At 42.8% G+C, this 20374-nt stretch overlaps 1 protein-coding gene across 1 annotated transcript; it reads left to right on the top strand.

The window, feature by feature from the left end:
- Window positions 1–542: 542 nt before the first annotated feature.
- Window positions 543–3864, top strand: LOC309864399 (uncharacterized protein). Its single transcript, XM_082729838.1, has 3 exons — window positions 543–794; window positions 1218–1271; window positions 3629–3864. The coding sequence occupies exons 1-3, from the start codon at window positions 687–689 to the stop codon at window positions 3800–3802; spliced, it is 336 nt and encodes a 111-aa protein (XP_082585964.1). The 5' UTR covers window positions 543–686; the 3' UTR covers window positions 3803–3864.
- The last annotated feature ends 16510 nt before the right edge of the window (window positions 3865–20374 follow it).

The raw sequence follows: 20374 nt of genomic DNA, 5'->3' as shown, positions 1-20374 counted from the left end.
TCCCCCACCGGGCCTGAAATCTCCCAGGGCTTCTGCAGGTTTTCTCTGAGAAATAAGTACATTTTAAAAACCAGATCAAATGAAGGACTATTCAGGAAGGGCAAGTCCATGCATGTTTTGAGAAAGGGAAAGAGAACATTCATAAGAAAATCATAGACATTTCAAATTGCAGTGGGTTATGAAAATCTTTATATTCAATTCCCTTCTTTCAAAGCTGAAGAAACCAACTCCCTGAGAACTATGTGACTGGCCAGGACCAAATGTCATTCTATAGTCAATTTATTGCTAGACAGAAAAAAAATATCTTCAGTACCCAGATATTTCTGGAACATTTGGGTCATTCTGAAAACATGGTTATATCAAAAATGTAGTAAATTCATAGCAGATACCTTATTAGGTAAACAATCGTATCATAAGTTGCAATTTCTTGGCATTGGGTTTTTATGCTAAGACTTCAATGTGGACTTATTCATTCAGCAAATATTTATTATCTGTTGTGTGCCAGGCACTATTCAGATACTGGGGAAAAGCTGGGAATAAGAGGCCATTGGGGAGTTTTGCACAGAGCAGTGCTATGATCCAACTTACAATTTTCAAGGACCACTCCAGTTGCTGTGTTGAAAATAGACCATGAGGCAAGTGGAGAGGCTGGCAAGAGGGGAAGCAGGCCAAGGAGTCAGGAGGTCATGGCTGCCCAGAGAGGCAAGCCCAGTGGCTTGCACCAAAGTAGCAGTGAAGCGAATACCATGTTGAAGGAAGAGCCAACAGGATTTGCTAAGGCACTGGATGCAAATGTAAGAGGAAGGATGAGCCAGGAGTAACTCCTCCAGAATGCTAGCTTCTTAAGATATGGCAACTGGAAGAATTCAGTTGCTATTAACTGTAGTGGGCAAACCAGAAGAATCAGGATTGGGGGATATACTTTGGAATTCTGTTTGGGGCATGTTCTTCGAAATTTCTAGAGTGTTATTAGTCAGCACAAGCAGACCTAGGAATGTGGAGTTTCGAGAACATTCTGGGGTGGCTATTTTCTAACTTCACTTTTGAAGGGAAAATCTTAGTTAGAGCTAGTCATCACCCATTAGGGCTATAACAGAGCCTTTCTCTCTGGAGTGTAATTAATCATGACATTTTATTGATTCAGCCAGTACTTATGAGGCACCAGACACTACTGGAGGTTCTGGGGGATAGAAAGATGATTGTGGTTCTTGTACTAGGTGCCTAGATCTGGAGAAGGAGACAGCAGCAACAACAACAAAACCTACAACAATGTAAGTGCTTTTGTGAATTTGTTCAAGGTGCTAATGGAAACCCAGAAGCAGCAGTCATTCACTCCACCCAGGCAGGGCAGAGATGGTGTTTGAGCAGAGCCTTAGGGGTTGAATCAGAGTTTTACATGCAGACAGGGTGGGTGGGCATGCCATACAAAGAAAAATGCTCGAATGCATGGGGGCAGGGGAGGGTAGAGCCCATCCTGGGACCCACAGAACGCCCTGGGACTGAAGCTCAGGCTGTGCAGGGGGAGGTGGCCGCTAATAGCTGGGAGGAAGAGAAAATGGTGGGTGTGGTGCGCGGGACGCCTGACGTGTTGGGCTGCTTTGCTAGCTACTTCGCAAAGGAAGAGGGGATGAACAGAAGCCGGATGAGTAAAGACACATAGGCTGTGCCAAGCGGGGGCGCTATTCTCTGCTGAGCTGAGTTAATCTTCTGGTTCATCTCCAGGTGGCAGAGGAGATGGCCCTGCTGTCAGGGAGGGAGGGTAGAGTGCCAGGAGCTGGCACTGGCTTGAAAGGGTGCGCTTCAGTGGGTTCAGTCCAGTTCCTGAGTCCCAGGCCAGCTGCTGCGGGGGCGGCCAGCGGAGGACCACACCCGCCCTGGGGGAAGGACTTCGCCCCTGCCTGAGAGCCTGGAGAGCCTCTAGCAAGCTTTAATTCAAAAGAGGGGCACAGTGAGCTTTCCCCAAGCCTGTGTGCAGCGCGCTGGGGCAGACATCGCTCAGCTCGTTCGTGCGAAGGGCTGCCCTTTCAGTCAACACCAGTCTGACCGGGTGAGATTTCTGTCCAGTCTTCACCTTTTGAGAGTCACAAAAGGAAAGCTTTTCCTCAGGATATTTCAGGAACATGGAGCATCTGCAAATGTTTATCAAATTGGAACAAAGTGTTAAGATTGAAGCAAACACTGTGGAAAGGATCATCTGTTAGCACTGTGTTCATTGTGGCTTGTGTGCGGGCCTGTGTTGGCACTGAGGGGGAAAAGGAAAACTCTGCGGTGATCAAAGAGAATATTGTCCTCCACTCACGTTCCAGGGGAGCGATTTCCCCTTGGCAGATGGAGGCTTGTGTCCCTGTGAAGTATATGGTGTGGCCCACATTGACATCACCGAGACAGCCAGGTAGACTGTGCACAAGGGGGCGTGGGAGCCCTAAGAGGGCTATTCTATCATCACGGGATGGTGATAATGTTATGGCGAATTTCCAGGGGAGAGAAGTCTTTTCCAGGGTGGCTTTCCGCTACTGGCTTTTAGGGTACGGAGGGTGAATAATGTAGCTTGTCTTCACTCTTTCCTGGCTATTTGCTCCCACTTCCTGTCCTGGAGAAAACAGCTAGACAACTTGTGTCTTCTTGTATGGGTTTCTAGAAACAACCTGCCTGAACTTTAGCTATGTCATTTCATTATTCAGGGGGAAGGGTGAAGAAACTAGTCTATATGTACCAAGGTTACATATGTGTACACATGTATATATACACACATACAACGTGCATGCCCACGTACATGTATGTTCTGAGGACGGGCATGTATTTTTTTAGAATATCCTACCTATGATGCCAGGCTTTCCCTGTGCCTGTGATCCAGTCAAGTATCCTGACTCCACAATTATGGGAAGTCCAATAGCCTTGCCAAAAGCGATCTGCGTTTCTCAGATCACTTAACGCGTAGCAGTGGTCTCTTTATCTGATCTCTGTCTTCAGCCAGGCTGTTTTGTGTGTGGAGTCACCACCCTGAATGGGAGGAACTTGGTCCACACCAGAAAGAGAGGTGCCAAATAAACCACTCACCCAGGGTTCTTTGGATGGGAAGGCAATTCTCCTAAAGGTTTGGGGGAAATGATGGGAAGTTTGCATCAGAGCAACTCGTACAATTTTTTTCTTAAGTATTCTATTTATTTACTTGACAGAGATAGCACAAGTAGAGCAGCAGACAGAGGAAGAGAGAGAAACAGGCTCTCCGCTGAGCAGGGAGCCCGATGCAGGGCTTGACCCTAGGACGTCGTGACCATGACCTGAGCTGAAGGCAGCCACTAGTAGTAGCCACTACTCAGCTGACTGAGCCACCCAGGCGCCCCAACTCATACAATTTTAAAGCTAAATTATCTTTGCCTGCCTCCTTCAAAGTCCCTTGGCCTCTCCATTTTCTTATTCATCTGTCTTACCTTTTTTTTTTTCCTTTTCATCCTCTTCCTAAGAACTTAAAAAACTTAAAATTAAAAAAAAATTAACATGATGGGACTTTTTTAATTTAAAAATTTAAAGAAATTATTTTAAATTTAAAAAAATTAAATTTTAAATTTAAAAAATGCCCCACCATATTATGCAGAATAATTCTCTATCTCCATGCCCTCCCTTGCAGCTCAGCTTCGAACTACTTGGCTCACCCAACACTGAGGGAGTTCCGAAGCCCAAGGTCTGGCTCTCTGAGGCCGAGCAAGCCAAAGCCACAGGCAACGACAAGGAGGCGGCAGCAACTCTCTGTGCCTCCAAGATTACAGCTGATTGCAGTGTTCTTCTTTGCACTTTCTCATAGTTTTCAAATTTTAGACCAATATCTTTTATGTAGGTGAAAATAAATAATCAAAGTTGAAAAAAAGGAAGTTACCTTCTTGTTCTGGGAAAGTAAATCCCAGCTTTTGTGGAAACCAGTTTCTCGGAAGACATTTGAAAAGGGAATTTTTTAAAAAATATTTTACTTATTTATGTGACAGACAGAGATCACAGATAGGCAGAGAGACAGGGATAGAGAGAGAGGGGGAAGCAGGCTCCCCGCTGAGCAGAGAGCCCGATGCAGGGCTCCATTTCAAGACCCTGAGACCATGACCCGAGCGAAGGCAGAGGCTTAACCCACCGAGCCACCCAGGCGCTCCTGAAAAGGGAATTTGACAAAAGCTGACATGGGTTCCAAGTGTGTGGGTTGGCAAACTTTTCCTGTAAAGAGCCAGAGAGTAAACTATTTTAGGCTTTGTGGGCTATGTGGTCTCTGTTGTTTTTTAAAACTCACAGACTCTGCCATTGTCACCAGAAAGCAGCCGAAGACCATCCACACCCCAAAATTGTGTTCTAATAAAATTTTGTTGGGGTGCCTGGGTGGCTCAGTCAGTTAAGCATCTGCCTTCTACTGAGCTCATGATCCTAGGGTCCTGGGATCAAGCTCCACATCAGGCTCCTTGCTCCATGGGGACCCTGCTTTTCCCTCTCTCATTCCCTGTGCTGTGTTCCCTGTCTTGCTGTGTCTCTCTCTGTCAAATAAATAAATAAAATCTTTTTTAAAAACCCACAAAACTTTGTTTACAAAAACCAGGTGGCCAACCATTCTGGTCCATGAGCTTCCAATCGCAAGCCCCTGCTGCAAGGACGTGACCCATTGTGATTACGCTGTGTGTATGCTTGTTGGGAGCATGAGGGAACATTCTCAAGAAGAGGAAGCTGAGATGATGTGTTTCTTTTGTTTCTTCTTCTTCCTCCTCTTCTTGTTTTTTTTTTTTTTTTTTTAAGTGTGGTTCTTTTTAAAATACCTTTCAGAGACTTAGGAAAGAAGAAGTTTGGCTCCTTCAAAGATTCACAGAAGCTTAAAAAGAACTGAGATAGTAAAGTGCTAGGTTCAGTGAAAAAATAAGTTGGAATAGGGAAAAAATAAATCTGGTAGAGAAAAAACCTCTTTGGTTAGGACAGAGGCAGCATGGGGCAAAGACTCTTGGCCACAGTCTTGGGAACCAGCCTCCACATGTGCTGCCTGACAGCCATATCAGTCCACCTCTTTTGGGGTTCATGTCCTTTCTTGTAAATGATGGTGTTCCCCTAAAGGGGTCCTCTCCTGCTCTAGGATTCCATGAAAGCATATCTCAGAATCTTACGGAGAATGAGTGATGAACACTGGGACACATTTTCCTTTTTTGTCCCTTAATATTTAATAAACCTATTGAGTGCTTCTTGTGGGCCATGTGGTTATCCCTACACCATCTTACCCCACCCGACCCCGATTGCCACCCCAGCTTTCTCCCTGGACACATCCAGCTGAGCCTAGAGGTTGGGTATCATCATTACGATCTTTTACTATAAAATGCAGCCTCTCAGAAGTTAAATGGCTTACTTGGTTATTCAAATAATAACACGTAGACCCAAGAGCCAAACTCAAGACCCATCATTTTAGGCTCATCCCATTTAATTTAATTTATTTATTTAGAAGATTTTATTTATTTATTTGACAGACAGAGATCACAAGTAGACAGAGAGAGAGAGGAGAAAGCAGGCTCCCCGCTGAGCAGAGAGCCCGATGTGGGGCTCGATCCCAGTACCCTGGGATCATGACCTGAGCCGAAGGCAGAGGCTTTAACCCACTGAGCCACCCAGGCATCCCGGCTCATCCCATTTTAATCAGAGCTACGTAACTTCCTTTTTTTCAGGAAAGGAGAAACTGGACAGTGAAAGGCAAATGGGGAATTTCTTCTGAGAGCACAGAGAGGAGAAGTCAGTAGGAATTCTTCAAAGCATTTACTACAGATATATACTATTGGGGGGGAAATGTGGACAGCAAGAGTAGGTTTAACAAGCGCTAAAGGAAATTTTCTACATAGGCCTAAAAATAGACATTAAGAATGGGAAAGAACTGGTTGTTGAAGAGAATGTGAAGGAAGATGCAGAAGTCAGTTCCAGTCTGTTACCTGAGTGACTGTAAAAGGAGCAAAGGAGAGAGAGTTGCATCCCCCAAGAGGCTGATTTCCCATGTCTGGGAAGCTTTCCGGCACCTGCAGCTGCGCATTACAAGGATGGGGCCAGTACCCCTGGGACAAGCTGTGCTTTTCTCAGAGAGGATCGAACTCATCAGTCTTCTTTCTGCATTCTTCTACTGCTTTCTGACCTCTTGTTACTGCCCTAATGAAGACCAAGAGGTCATTTTAGACCTCACAGAGACAGGGCAGGGTGAGCCGTGGCTCACAGAAAGAAGTCGATATCCTCTTTGACAATGACTTCAGATCCGGCAGAAGCCAGGGATAACCTTTTGCTTTCGATTACTGACCTTTTGAGTAAAAAGAACTGGCTGCGGCTTAGCCCCAGGTTTTTGTTGGGAAACATGGTCCAGCTTTTCTTTCACGTGTGTGTGTGTGTGCGTGCGCACGTGCATGTGTATGTGTGTGTGTGTATACACGTGTGCACATGTGTGTGCTTTCTAGTTACAAAATGCCATTTTACTATTGCTAATGCTATTTACCATTAGAGGGAATTGCTTTCTTGGCGTAAGCCAGATGATTCTGAGGGACAGAGAGACCTTAGATGCTCTCTGCTGTTATTGTGTTTTTTGGAGCCTCTGGACAAGGATCTATGTAGTCAGAAGAATCAAGAATCAGAACTGAATTGAGGCAGGATGAACAAAGCAAGTCCAAGGGGTCGGAGGATGGGTGAAATTAAGCGAGACAATCATCCTTTTACAGCCAACAGAGTCACAAGCCCTGTCCACAGTTTATAACTTCAGACATTCTGCCGATGGTTCTTGGTGAGGTCAGCAGGTCGGTCAGGTCTGGCTCCCTCTCTCTGCAGTCTCACCTGCTCCCCCACCATCTTCTCCCATGAAGAATCTTACAGAGGTGATTCTCATTGACAGTCCGGGCAGTTTTACTGGCTGAAATCACCACCGTATCAATATAAATAACTATGTCTGGGGTGCCTGGGTGGCTCAGTTGGTTAAGCAACTGCCTTTGGCTCAGGTCAGGATCCCAGTTTCCTGGATCAAGTCCTACATCTGGCTCCTCCCTGCTTGTACTCTTTCTCTCTCTGTCAAATAAATAAATAACATCTTTTTAAAAATGAAAAAATTATGTCTGCTGTTAATGGATCTTGCCTGCCTGAGGTTTTGAGACTAAAGCCAAGTCTCTATTTTAATACTGTGTGTTTTAAGAACTCCAAATCATCATTATACTTGATCAACCCTTTCTTTTTTTTTTTTTTTTAAAGATTTTATTTATTTATTTGATCATACGTAGGCAGAGAGGCAGGCAGAGAGAGAGGGAGAAGCAGGCTCCCTGCTGAGCAGAGAGCCCAATGTGGGACTCAATCCCAGGATCCTGAGATCATGACCTGAGTCGAAGGCAGAGGCTTAACCCACTGAGCCACCCAGGCGTCCCTGATCAACCCTTTCTTGATAGAAATCAAGCCAGCAGAACATCTCTGAGCTGAGTGAGCCAGTCAGGGGACACATCTGTATTAGTCACATTAAAGGTGTTTAGTCAAAGTGTTTAAATTTGGGAGAGAATGAACAATTAGCCATACATGTGTAGGTGGATGTATCCCAGCTGTGGAGAAATGCAGAAGCCCTGGTGGGAAGTTGTGTTTGGCAAATTGAAAGGGGAAAAGTGATCTCGCCTATAAAAAAAGGTCCTGTTGGGGGTGCCTGGGTGGCTCAGTGGGTTAAAGCCTCTGCCTTCGGCTCAGGTCATGATCCCAGGGTCCTGGGATCGAGCCCGGCATCGGGTTCTCTGCTCAGCAGGGAGCCTGCTTCCTCCTCTCTCTCTCTCTCTCTGCCTCTCTGCCTGCTTGTGATCTCTGCCTGTCAAATAAATAAATAAAATCTTAAAAAAAAAAAAAGGTCCTGTTGAGTGTCACGGACTCTGAGTAGTACCGAGAAAGGCACAGAACAAGGAAAGGCATTTAATGCCTCCTTGGAAGCTTTCCAGACATTTGCTGCCTTTCCAGACCCCCTACCACTTTCTTTTCTCATGGATCTTCCTAAAGCTTCCATTTTCTGTACTTGTGCTCACCCTGCCTTACTCACTTCCTTGTTCTTCAAGGTGCACCTGTAATATAAAGTAGGCGGAGACCCTGTGACCCCCAAATACCTCCATTTCATCAGATTTCTCCGAGTCTGTTTGGACATCAAGGTTACATTGGAGAGAGGACTAAACCAAAATTCTCTGAGGAGAATTTCTTCCACGGCTTCACTCTCCCTGGCCAGTCTTTTTTTTTTTTTTTAAAGATTTTATTTATTTATTTGACAGAGAGAAATCACAAGTAGGTAGAGAGGCAGGCAGAGAGAGAGAGAGGAGGAAGCAGGCTCCCCGCCGAGCAGAGAGCCCGATTCGGGACTTGATCCCAGGACCCTGAGATCATGACCTGAGCCGAAGGCAGCGGCTTAACCACTGAGCCACCCAGGCGCCCTCCCTGGCCAGTCTTAAAAGCAGCAGCAGAAGAAAAAAGTGATCCAAATGCTATACAATATAGCACATTTGGGGAGAAACATGGCTTCTAGTTTTAGTGATTATTCTGGGTTTACAAAACACAACTTCAAGTTCTAAAGAGAAGATGATGTGTTGAGCTGTGGTCAAATACTTACAGGCTTATTCTGAACTATACTGAAATACTGATTACTCCAAGGGGAAAAATTAGAAGAGATAATAAATTTTTTGACTTGACATTAAAAAAAAGTCTTTACTACCTTGAAAACTACTAAACCCCTTAGCACTGGAAATATTTAAGCAAAATGGCTTGTAAAAAATTGGGAAAGTTAAGCAGATGTAACAAAACATACCCCAAAGAATCAGTTCCTTAAAAATGATTTTTTTTTTTCCTTTCTGTTCTTGTTTCCTCATGTAATAGTCCGAAGCAGATACTGAGGGACTCAGGCTAGTGATTCTTCAAGAATCCCAGAGTTGTTCTGGACATCCCCATCCTAGTGTTCTGGAAAAGGGAAAAAGCATGAAACCACACAGAGGAAGTGGCCCACACCCCACCACGCTAGTAGCATTGGCCATAACTGACTGCAAGAAGGACTGGGACCTATGTCCTCCCTCTACCCGGCTGGGCGCAGGCTCACTCTGCACCTCTAACACAGGGAGTGTGTAATGGGAGGTGCGGATTTGGGTGCGTAGCTGAAAATCTCTGCTGTAGCCAACAGAAGCATCGCACTTGGAGTCAGGCCAACAAAATTTGAATCATGGTGCATTGATTCAATAGCTGAGGTTACTTTAGGTGAATCATTTAACCTCTCTAAAGTTGTGTTTTGTCATCTGGAAAATGGAAGAGGGAACCGTAGCAACATCTATCTTACCTATGTGAAATTAAAAGGAAAAAATCAATACAGCTGGGAGCATCGGGGTTATTAGGCCAACTCTGGTGGTGGTGGTTGTTGTTTTAGTCAGAATTGTAAGTGTAGGTACACGAATACAAGGGCCAGCCAGCATCAACAATACCCTCGATGTCTATGAACAAATGACAAATCCAGTAGATTTAAAATGCAACATGAGGATTTTAGATAGAAAACAGAATGATTTGCACATGGACATCAGAAATTAGAGGTGAAGATAGGAATGAGCTATTGAAGAAGATCATAGAGTTTCTGTCTAGATAAACTTAAAAGAAGGTATGACTCTCGTTTCCTTGGGAGTGAGTTTGAAACAAAACAAAACCAAACAAAACAAAACAAAAAAAAACACTTCAGGATTTTAAGAGGGCCTGCACTAGGATGATCATTTCTCCAAGTCTTTTCTCAACCCATTTTTCTTTTCCTGACATTAGTCTATGCAAGCATCTCCAAATACAAGGCATAGCTGAACATTTTTAACAGGAAAAGTTAAAGTTGTTTATCTTTTCTGATTTCACTCTAGTACCGAGGAAAGGAAGGGGGTATTAGAAGCTGGCAAGCTGGAGATATTTTGTAGACCACACAAAACATTCGTCAGGAGCACGAAGGAATGTGCCTGAAGAGAACGGTTTGTGCGTGCTGCCTGTGCCTTGCTGTTTTTAGCATGGTTTACAAAAAACATAGAACTCAGTAAATAATTGATTGGTTTTCAAGCAGTGATGGAAGGAAACAGAGAAAGTATGGAAATGTATTGTCTCATGTTCTTTCATTTGTTCGTGCATTAATCAAGGGCGTCCCTGGCACGAGGAATGCATCAATGAACTAACCCCACGAAGAGTCTATATTCTAGCTGGTAAGAAACACAATAAGCAGAGATTATAATAAGTAATTTGTATATGCCAGAAAAATAGCAAGTGCTCTGGACAAGAAAATGGTGGAGGACAGTGAGGTTTGGGGGCGGTGACAAACAGTTGGTGACTTTGAAGGTAGCCCTCAAGGAAGAGGCAATATTTGAGTGAAATCAAGGAAGCGAAGGAGCCGGCTATGCAGATGGGCAGAGAAAACTTGTTCCAGGCAGAGGGATCAGCAGGGCAAGGGCCTGAGCATCGGACGTGCTTGTATCACACCGGGTAGGCTGCTGGGGGGAGGGTCACTGGATGTGATGCCTTCAGCAACCTCCCCGTGGTCATCCTCTGCCCATGGGGAAGAATGAGAATAAGAACCAAATGGGAAAAAGAACTAGCAGTTTTTTCTTGAACAAATAAAGAATGAGGAATAAGAATATTTTATCAGGATTATCAAACTGTACAAATAGGAATATCTTTAATTTTCGAATAGAATAAATTCTTCAGCACGTCTTTTAAATCCCTTTTTGGAACTACATTGTATAACAAGAATTAGGCCATTCTCATGTTCATAAAATTCTTCCTTGATGAGCCAATGTATTTCTCTGAGAGGTGACATAATGTTATGAAAGCAGCCTAGATTTGGGTGGGGGCAGTCTTAAATGAGTTCTAATCTTGACCTCTCCACTGACTAGCTGTGTAAGTCACTTAATAGCTTTAAGCCTCAGTGTCCTAGGTATAAGAGAGGAGTAATCATACTGAATGAATGAGATAGCCTATGGAAGATAAATATCATGGCGTCCACCCCATAGAAGGCACCAGCCCAGGTTGGTTTCTCTGTAACACAGGAGACTCAGTGGTGATGTGAGATAGCTGCTTTCTGCTGTCCTCGTAAAGGAGATCTTCTTGTGGAAACACTGGCACTTGTATGAAATGTGGTTGGCCAAAACTGAAAGAAGAAACTTTGCTTTCCATTCCAACACACTTGGCTTCATTTTGGGGCTCCTTCTGAAAGCTTGGTGGCCTCAAGCACCACACCTCTGACGAAGAACTGTTTGTGAGAATTTGGTACAATGATGAGAAGAATCATCTCATGAAAAAAACTATTCTCGTGATATCTTCAGCCCTATCTTAAAGTCCTGTGGTTTTCAGTAGATCCAATAAAGCCTGGGATAAAGATAGAATCTCTGTGGTGATTTGTTCGTAGAAGCCAACTTGCTAGAAGGCAGAACTTCTCAATGATTTTACAGTCTGATATTTTTATGGATGATATTTCAGTTATATACTGTCAATTACAAATTTTTCTAACCCCATAGTAATGGCTCAAAGCTCTTTCTAATTATGCAAGATGCTGTGAAGAATCACAAGGGGATTTCAAATGCTTTGATTAAAATGACATTCACAGAATTGACATTTAAATGACTAATTTAGTTCTTCTCCCATACTCTTCGTGCATCTATATTTTGTGTTGTATGTGAAAAGGTGTTTGGAAAATTTCAGAAACAAAACCATCACCATCAGCAGCAGTTTATTTATAAAATTAAATCTTCACTGTTCAAAGGGAAAAAAATCCCATCACTATATAGACAATTTTATTTTTAAGTGATATGAACTTATTATTGGATTGGAGTAAACTGCTTCATAACATTCTCTGATATTCTTCAGCCTTTCCCCATAGGAATTTATACCTTTGTGTGATGTGGGACAGCAGAGGGAGGTGCTTTTTGGAGTTTAAAAGTTCTTAGATTTGGGGCACCTGAGTGGCTCAGTGGGTTAAGCCTCTGCCTTTGGCTCAGGTCATGATCCCAGGGTCCTGGGATCGAGACCCGCATTGGGCTCCCTGCTTGGAGGGGAGCCTTCCTCCTCCTCCCTCTTTGCCTGCCCCTCTGCCTACTTGTGATTTCTGTTTGTAAAGTAAATAAATAAAATCTTATTTTAAAAATTAATTAAATCAAATTAAATTTAAAGATTTTATTTATTTATTTATTTGACACACAGAGAGATCACATAAATAAAATCTTAAAAAAAAAGTTCTTGGATTTTTCTCAGATCAACTGGTTGTTTGATCTGGGACAAAAGAGCCTCAGCTTTCTCAAATGCAACACAGGGATAACTCTTAAGATCATTCTACAGATTTAACATGAATATTTTTAGAAAACATAAACATCTGGTCTTGGGATTTGATATACATACTGTGAAATGGTGACCATAATAAGTTTAATTAACATCTATTGTTGCACAGAGTCACAAATTTTTTTCTTGTGATGAGAACTTTTAAGATGTACTATCTTAGCAGTAATTAAACTTACTTAACAGTAATTTTAAGTTTTTTTTTAATCCCAGTTAGTTTACATACAGTGTTATATTAATCTCAACTTTGCAATATAGTGATTCAACACTTCTACACGACACCTGGTGCTCATCCCAAGTGCCCTCCTTCATCCCCATCACCTATTTCCCCCCCCCCCGCACCCCCAATATCCCACCTCTCCTCTAGTAACCATTAGTTTGTTCTCTGTAGTTAAAAGAGGCTATTTCTTGATTTATCTCTCTTTTTCTCTTTTTTCCCCACCTTTGCTCATTTGTTTTGTTTCTTAAGTTCCACATATGGGTAAAGTCATATAGTATTTGTCTTTTCTTTGATTTATTTCACTTAGCATTATATTCTCTAGCTCCATCCATGCCATTGGAAATGGCAAGATGTCGTTCTTTTTTTTTTTTTTTTTAAGATTTTATTTACTTATTTGACAGTATAAGCAGGGGGAGTGGCAGAAAGAGGGAGAAGCAGGCTTCCACTGAGCAAGAGCTCTACGTGGGGCTCCATCCCAAGACCTGAGGGATCATGACCCGAGCAGAAGGTAGATACTTAATCGACTGAGTCACCCAGGCACCCTAAGGTTTCATTCTTTTTATGGCTGAATAATACTCCATTGTACACACACACACACACACACCACATCTTCTTTACTCGATGGACACTTGACCTGTCAAATGGACATCAAATGTCCATCTTGGCTATTGTAGATAATTCTGCTATAAACTTAAGGGTGTCCGTATGCCTTTGAATTTGTTTTTGTATTCTTTGGGTAAATACCCAGTGACGCTATTTCTGGATCATAAGCTAGTTCTATTCTCAATTTTCTGAGGAACTTCTTTACCACTTGCCACAGTGGGTACACCAGTCTGCCTTCCCACCAACAGTACTCGAGGGTTCCTTTCTCCCCATACAACACAGTATTGTTAACTACAATCACCATGCTGTACATTACATCCCCAGGATTTATTTATTTTGAAACTGGAAGTTTGCCTTTTGACCACCTTTACCCATTTTCCCCACCTCCTTCTTCCTGCCCCTGGAAACCACCTATCTGTTCTCACTTTCTATGAATTTGTTTTCTTTTTTTAATTCCCTACATAAGTGAGATCAAACAGTATTTATCTTCCTCTGTCTGGCTTATTTCATTTAGCATAACGCCCTCAAGGTCCATCTGTGTTATCACAAATGGCAGAACGTCCTGTTTCTCATGCCTGAATAATATTCCATTGCATATACATACCGCATGTCCTTTATCCATTCATCCACTGATGGGCACTCATGTTATTTCCATGCCTTCACTACTGTAAAGGGTGCTGCAATGAACATGAGGGTACAGGTACATTTTCAAGCTAATGTTTCTGTTTCCTTCAGATAAATTTCCAGAAGAGGACCTGCTGGATTATACAGGAACACTGCAGTTCTCTTTTTAATTTTTTGAGAAACCTCCATACTGTTTTCCACAGTAGCTGCACTAATTTACATGCCCACCAACAATGCACAAAGATTCCTCTTCCTCCACATCCCCACCAACACTTGTCATCCCTTGTCCTTTTGATAACAGCCATTCTAACAGGTGGGAGGTGGTGTCTCATTGTGGTTCTGCTTTGTATCCCCCTGATGATCAGTGATGTTGAACAACTTTTCCTGTGCCTATTGGCCATCTGAATATCTTCTTTGGAAAAATGTCAACTTGGGCCTTTTCTCATTTTTAAATTGGATTATCAGTTTTCTTTATTTGCTCTTGAGTTGTAAGGGTTCCTTATATATCTTGGATAGTAACCTCTTATCAGATCTGTGGCTTGCCAATATTTTCTCCTGTTCCATAGATTGTCTTTCCATTTTGTTTTGTTGATTATTTCTTTTGCTTTACAGAAGCTTTTTAATGTAGCCTCACTTCCTGATGACATTATTAAAGGAAACCAACCAACAAAGTACTAAATAAAAGAGGCCATTCGTGGAGCAATGTTAAGAGTATAATGAACCAGAAAGGATTAATCAAATTCGGAGTAGCTGTGGTCCAGTACAAAATAAAAATAAAAACAGCTAATAAATCATCAATTTAAAAGGAAGCCCAGTAGCAGATAGATGAATTTTATAAGGTGAGGATGCAAGTAACAGGACCAAAGCATCAGCTTTCCCTTGTTGGTCTGTGGGGAAACTGTTCTAAGGATCTCAGAGCGCACTAGGCGGACTGCAAGCAAGGGATCCGAGAATAGGTGCAAAAACAAAAGTGCCCAGGACGGGCCTCCTCCACGCCCCGAATACCCCAGTGGGAAGTTGGCTCACAGCTTCATCATGGGCATCTAGGGCAGAGGTTAGACCATTGGACTATTTCTGAGACATTAGTCTATACCCAATTTCCCCCAACACAAATTCTCTAACTAGGAGGACTTTTTCAATTATCAAAATCCAACCCCAGTCCTCCGAGCTGAGAAAGCTTGAGAGTGACCTCGAGATAGGCCTGTGGTTACTTTCACTTCAGGTGACTGCAAAACCAGCCACTTTCTGTTCATAGTCTCTTGCTCTACCTTATGCTTTTACCACAGTTACACATATTCCCGAACAAAAAGATTTTAATTGCTTATCTTTACACTAGACTTACTTATTTTGTTTATTACCTCTCTTCCCCTGCCAGATAGAAGCATCCAGAGGGCAGAGATTTTTGCCATTTTGTTTACTTCTATATTTCTAGTGACTTGAACAGTGCCTGACCCACAGAAAGTTCTTTTGAATCTATTAAGCAACCGACAGAAGTGAGTGGGAGTGGTTCCTGATGTCCCTCATTCCTCACAGGCCTACCCGAAGGTGAACTTCAGCATCTCTGGAGAAAGGACTTCAGTAGATCACAAAAGCCTAGCCCTTTTTGTTGCCAGTATTCAAGGATTCACCTACAAACTCATGAAAAAAGTCTTGCTGCATGGCGAGTATGCGCTTTTGTTTCCTACTTCTTGCTGTGTTATCAAGGCTAAAGCAAGCCTGGCTATAGGCAAACCACCAATCCCATCATGGTAACATATAGCACCTTCACTACGGCATCTAGCAGTATCTAAATGCATCCATTCTAAAGCCTCTACACGTGCCACCCTTCTTCATGTCTTTCCTAAGATGGCATCAGACCCTATTATACAAATGGCCTCCTTACATGCATGGGCTTATTGCCTGATTCCTATGACCTGGAGTTAACAGCCCTCCTTCAACTGTCCTCCTTAAACTAACCTGAGCAAGAAAGGAGAAGAAAGAAAGAAAGAAGTTCACCTGCCTGCTGGTCTCTATCACCTGCCTGCTGGTCTCTAGGACCTATGAGAACAGAAAACAAGATTCTAGAACTGAATCCAGGGATCTACCTTGGGTCACCTCCTTGCACTCTCTTACACAGTTTGATGTGGCCCTACTTCCTACTTTCTTTCAGATCTTTTTCTTTGCCCTTGAATTCACAGAATATGAAGTTCCTCTACCAAGTGACAGCTCTGTCCTCTTTCCTCACACGGCCCCACCTCTCTTTCCTTGCTCTGTGGGCTGTACCCAACTGATGCCCAGAATTCTGAGCTCATCAGGGAGAAAAGTCCCTACCTTTAGTTGGAAGGAGGCACCCTTTCCTCAACCTCAGCGTTTTCAAAACGACACCTTGCAGACTTTGGTGGAATAAGTAAGACAACCCAGAACTGTGAAATAAAACATAACTTCCATCTAGACACATTCTTCTGAATAAGGATGCACTGGATATACAAGGATAAATTTTTGGTCTCAGAAACAGTCAACTTTTCATAGTATCCTAATTTCTCACTGATTTCTCACAGCTTGTAATAAAGACCTAAGGAAGCATGGGAATTTTTTAATACATATTAAGCTAGTGAAGAGAGATGAAGAGTATTTGTAATCCATCAGACTGAAACAGATTCATTTGAACAAGCTAATTGTCCCCATGTGACAAGGGGGGCGGCTTGTTTCAGCTTGTTGCCATTTTGCCCATTTCTAAAAGGGCATCTACACATCAAAATGATTTTCTAATTTATGAGCCACCTCTTTGTTTCCTCCTGTCTTGGGTGAAGTCACAAAGCTATTTTTGTAACTTCATCATTTTCCAAGCAACACACTTAGCAGCTATAAACAGAACATCAGGGAAAGTCAAACCCACAACTGGTAGGGAAATTGGATTAAACATTGGTCTGTAATCAACAGTCAAAAATGACCACAGTTAAAATTAACTAAAGAGAAATATTTCTGTTGTCTTTAGTGTAACACCATTGTTTTAAAGAAGAAGTCTTCCAGGGGCGCCTGGGTGGCTCAGTGGGTTAAGCCGCTGCCTTCAGCTTGGGTCATGATCCCAGGGTCCTGGGATCGAGCCCCGCATCGGGCTCTCTGCTCAGCAGGGAGCCTGCTTCCTCCTCTCTCTCTGCCTGCCTCTCTGCCTGCTTGTGATCTCTCTCTGTCAAATAAATAAATAAAATCTTTAAAAAAAAAAAAAAAAAAAAAGAAGAAGTCTTCCAGATAATAGCACTTGACTCCCAAAGTAAGATGGTGATTTATGAATTTTCTCCCTAAGGAAATTACTGGTTACTGACAAGGAGAAGCTCCACACTTTCTCCTTTGCCTGTGAAAATTATTTGGTATAATTTGCAACTCGTGTTGATGCAAGAGAAGGATGAGAATTTTCTCTAGAACAGAGTTCCTCTCATTCTCGATTTGGTTTCACTGCACAACCTTTATCCCAACACACGTTAGTTATAAACAACTCACTTGACAACATAGGCTCTTCTTTCCCTGAGTCCTTCCAGTCTGTCCACTTGGGCTGCAATAATTTGAAGAACGAGCTATCTCAGAGGTAGATCAAATGTGAAATGACATCTTTCTGACCTCTTGCTGGCCTTCTCCCTGGAAGGAGAAGAGCAGTTGTTTGCCAGCAAGTCTTTGAACTTTTGTATCATTTTTCTTTGAATTTTAAAAGCCATTCTGCCCCAGGTTGCTTTGATTTTTATTTAATTGGCATACCTAGCTAAGTTCTTGGTGATGTGACTTTATTATTTTTTGTGTGTGTTTCTCTACAACCATATATTGCTAATTTAATGTGATGTGGTTTGTGTTTGATCTACTGAAGGAATAAATTTTGTATGGATTTTTTTAAGTCAATCTAAAAGTAGATAAATTATGAACAAATTTTCTCTCCTTTTTCAGTAAACCTAAATGGGTAGCCAAAGAAAGTGAATTGTTACGAATTCAGAACACAGCTTAATACTTTGTACTTAAAAATAGAAAAAAGGGACGAAGCACTTTGTCCTACCAAAAGTAGAACTTGGATAATCAAGTTCTTGATGGGAGCCTTTTGAGTCCAGACGGGTAAAAATGTAAATGCCCCCAGGTAAGGCGTGACCATTGGGTGTGGATTGGAAAGCAGAATAGCTGGGCAATACAAGCTAGGTTACAAAACCTGTTATTAAAAATGATGTGATATGAACTTGCTCTTAAATATATCAGAACCCAAAGTAGTAAACACACAAGCCTCGTCACTGCCTAATGGTTTTACCACAGTTTCCTATTCTCTATGGTTTTGAGGTAATTTACATGTTCCACGTCTGCGTGGTAGAAATACTTTCCAGGGACATGGTACTATACACCTCTTCCTGGCTCTGGGCGCTCCTGTGAGCTTAGAAGTTTGAAATTGGTCTTGTCGGAGTATTTATGCCATACAAGTTCACATATGATACAAATCATTTTTTTTTCTCTCCAGACCTCCACTGTTTCAAACATTTACTAGCACGCCACTACCTAACAGCATAGGAACCTTGCTATTTCAAAATGGAAGTAGATTCGAGACTTGCTTGCTTTAAACACTTTTCGTTTTTTTGCCATTTAGCACCATTTTCCCCTTCTTCCTGTACCACCATTCCTTTCTCTGTGGAATTACATCTTTCTCATTCAATGCAGTTGGGCCAACAGATGGGGGTCCAAAGTCCCCAGCCCTTCCTGGTCTCAGGAGTGGGCTCTTTTTTTTTTTTAAGATTTTTATTTATTTATTTATTTGACAGAGAGAAATCACAAGTAGATGGAGAGGCAGGCAGAGAGAGAGAGAGAGGGAAGCAGGCTCCCTGCTGAGCAGAGAGCCCGATGCGGGACTCGATCCCAGGACCCTGAGATCATGACCTGAGCCGAAGGCAGCGGCTTAACCCACTGAGCCACCCAGGCGCCCCAGGAGTGGGCTCTTGACTTGGGTTAGACCAAACATACTATTCCAGAGCCCTGGCTACAATGACTGATTCTGACATGAACAAAGGAGCCAACCTGAAACAGAGACCTCCTTAAAATGTAATGGATGGCTGCTGGCTGGGATTAGGAGCTGCAAATGTAGGCTTGAGGTTGCCACTGGCTATCTTTTCCACACGCGATGATGTGTAGGCAGAAGCAGGGCCTTGGAGACATTATCTGAAATTTGCTTGAAGTCAGATGCCCCCTTGGACTTCCCAGGTACCTGAGCTTTGCCTCTATGACCAATCAGCACTTTTTTTTTAAACCTCAAGTAACTCCGGTAAAAAGCCATATGATATGACATACTGGTATGGAGAGCACTCTCAGTACATCTGGGTTCTAGTGACAGAGATGCACATGGACATTGCAACCAGATCTACATTGTGACCAGATCTGTAGACTGACAGGATGTTCATTAAAAAGAGTTCTGATTGTGTTTATCAACCAGAATTTTGTGGAAATGTATGAGGTTGCAACGCAAGCATCATGTGGAAAACGGTAGGAAACATCGTGGGAAATCTTTGTTGAGAGAAAGGCTGTCTCCTGAAGGCTGTGCATTCAGCTGCGCAGGGCTGATGATTCAGCAGTTTTGTGCAACACCCCACAGCTTTCTTTGTGAGCAAAGCATATGGACGACGCTGTTTGATGTGAGGCAGAGGAAGCAGATTCAATAAATAAAGACATTCTAGCTCATCAATATGCTGTTTGACCTTGAGAGCTTAAATTGTTTCTGTATAAACCAGATTTCCCATTTCTAGCCCTCTGGGCTCAAAGGAGCCAAGCAAGAAAACACTATCCTGTTTTATAACAAACCTTAAAAAGTTAATCCATTGGCAATTTGCAAAGTAAATTCAAGCTACAACCAAGCTTTTGAAGTTTTAGAACTATTTGTCTAATACATCTCATATCCACCAACCAGCATGCTTTCCTTCCAAATGAGAGTCATGTTCTCATCACAGTTGGAAGTTGTCGGGGGAGCATTTGCTTCCCCTTTGACATTTCTGTGGAGATGAAGGAGCAGAACTGGGTGAATACTTCTGGATCTTCTCTCTGCACCTTTACTCACTCTTCCTCATTGGAATAAAAGCAGATCTGTCTGGCGAGACAGCAGATAAACTGACACATCATTTCCAAGCTGACTAGGGTTGGAAGGAGGCAGGGCATTGAAACACTGAAAACCTACCAGCCCGACTTTCAGCAAGCTCTCTCTGTTCTGGTAACCAGGCTCTCAACGTCAAACTTCTCTGTACAGGCAGCTGGGGAAGATGTGTGCTCTGTAGGAATAGTTCTCCCTTGTGATAAGGCACTAGGCCCAGATCAGGAAGAAAGGAGGAAACTCTGACCTTCACTTAAGCCTTAGCTCCTCCAACTAATGTTGTTTCTCAGGGGCTGCCAAGCCAACAAGACTGACTCCAGTGCAAGGCGCCTTTGACTGCTTTTGCCTCTGTAGCATTAGTAGGTGATTGGTACTCTAGGCACTAAATACCAACACAGGTATTTTGGTGGGGAAAACTTACCTCTAGAGAGAAGAAGGAGTATTTGCAGGGCAAAGAACACGGGGACCCCTGTGCTTTGGATGGCCTTCTGCCACTGGTGCCCTTGGGCTTTTGGTGACAAACTGGCTCAATC

This window comes from Mustela nivalis, assembly GCF_964662115.1.
Source record: "Mustela nivalis genome assembly, chromosome: 5".
NCBI classification, from domain to species: Eukaryota; Metazoa; Chordata; class Mammalia; order Carnivora; family Mustelidae; genus Mustela; species Mustela nivalis.
This window is presented reverse-complemented; position numbering and strand designations above follow the sequence as displayed.

Coding starts and splice junctions, on each gene's coding strand:
- LOC309864399 (XM_082729838.1), top strand. CDS start 687: ATGGCTGCCCAGAGAGGCAAGCCCAGTGGCTTGCACCAAAGTAGCAGT. Junction 795..1,217: donor CTAAGGCACTGGATGCAAAT/GTAAGAGGAAGG, acceptor TTCTTGTACTAG/GTGCCTAGATCTGGAGAAGG. Junction 1,272..3,628: donor ACAACAAAACCTACAACAAT/GTAAGTGCTTTT, acceptor CCTCCCTTGCAG/CTCAGCTTCGAACTACTTGG.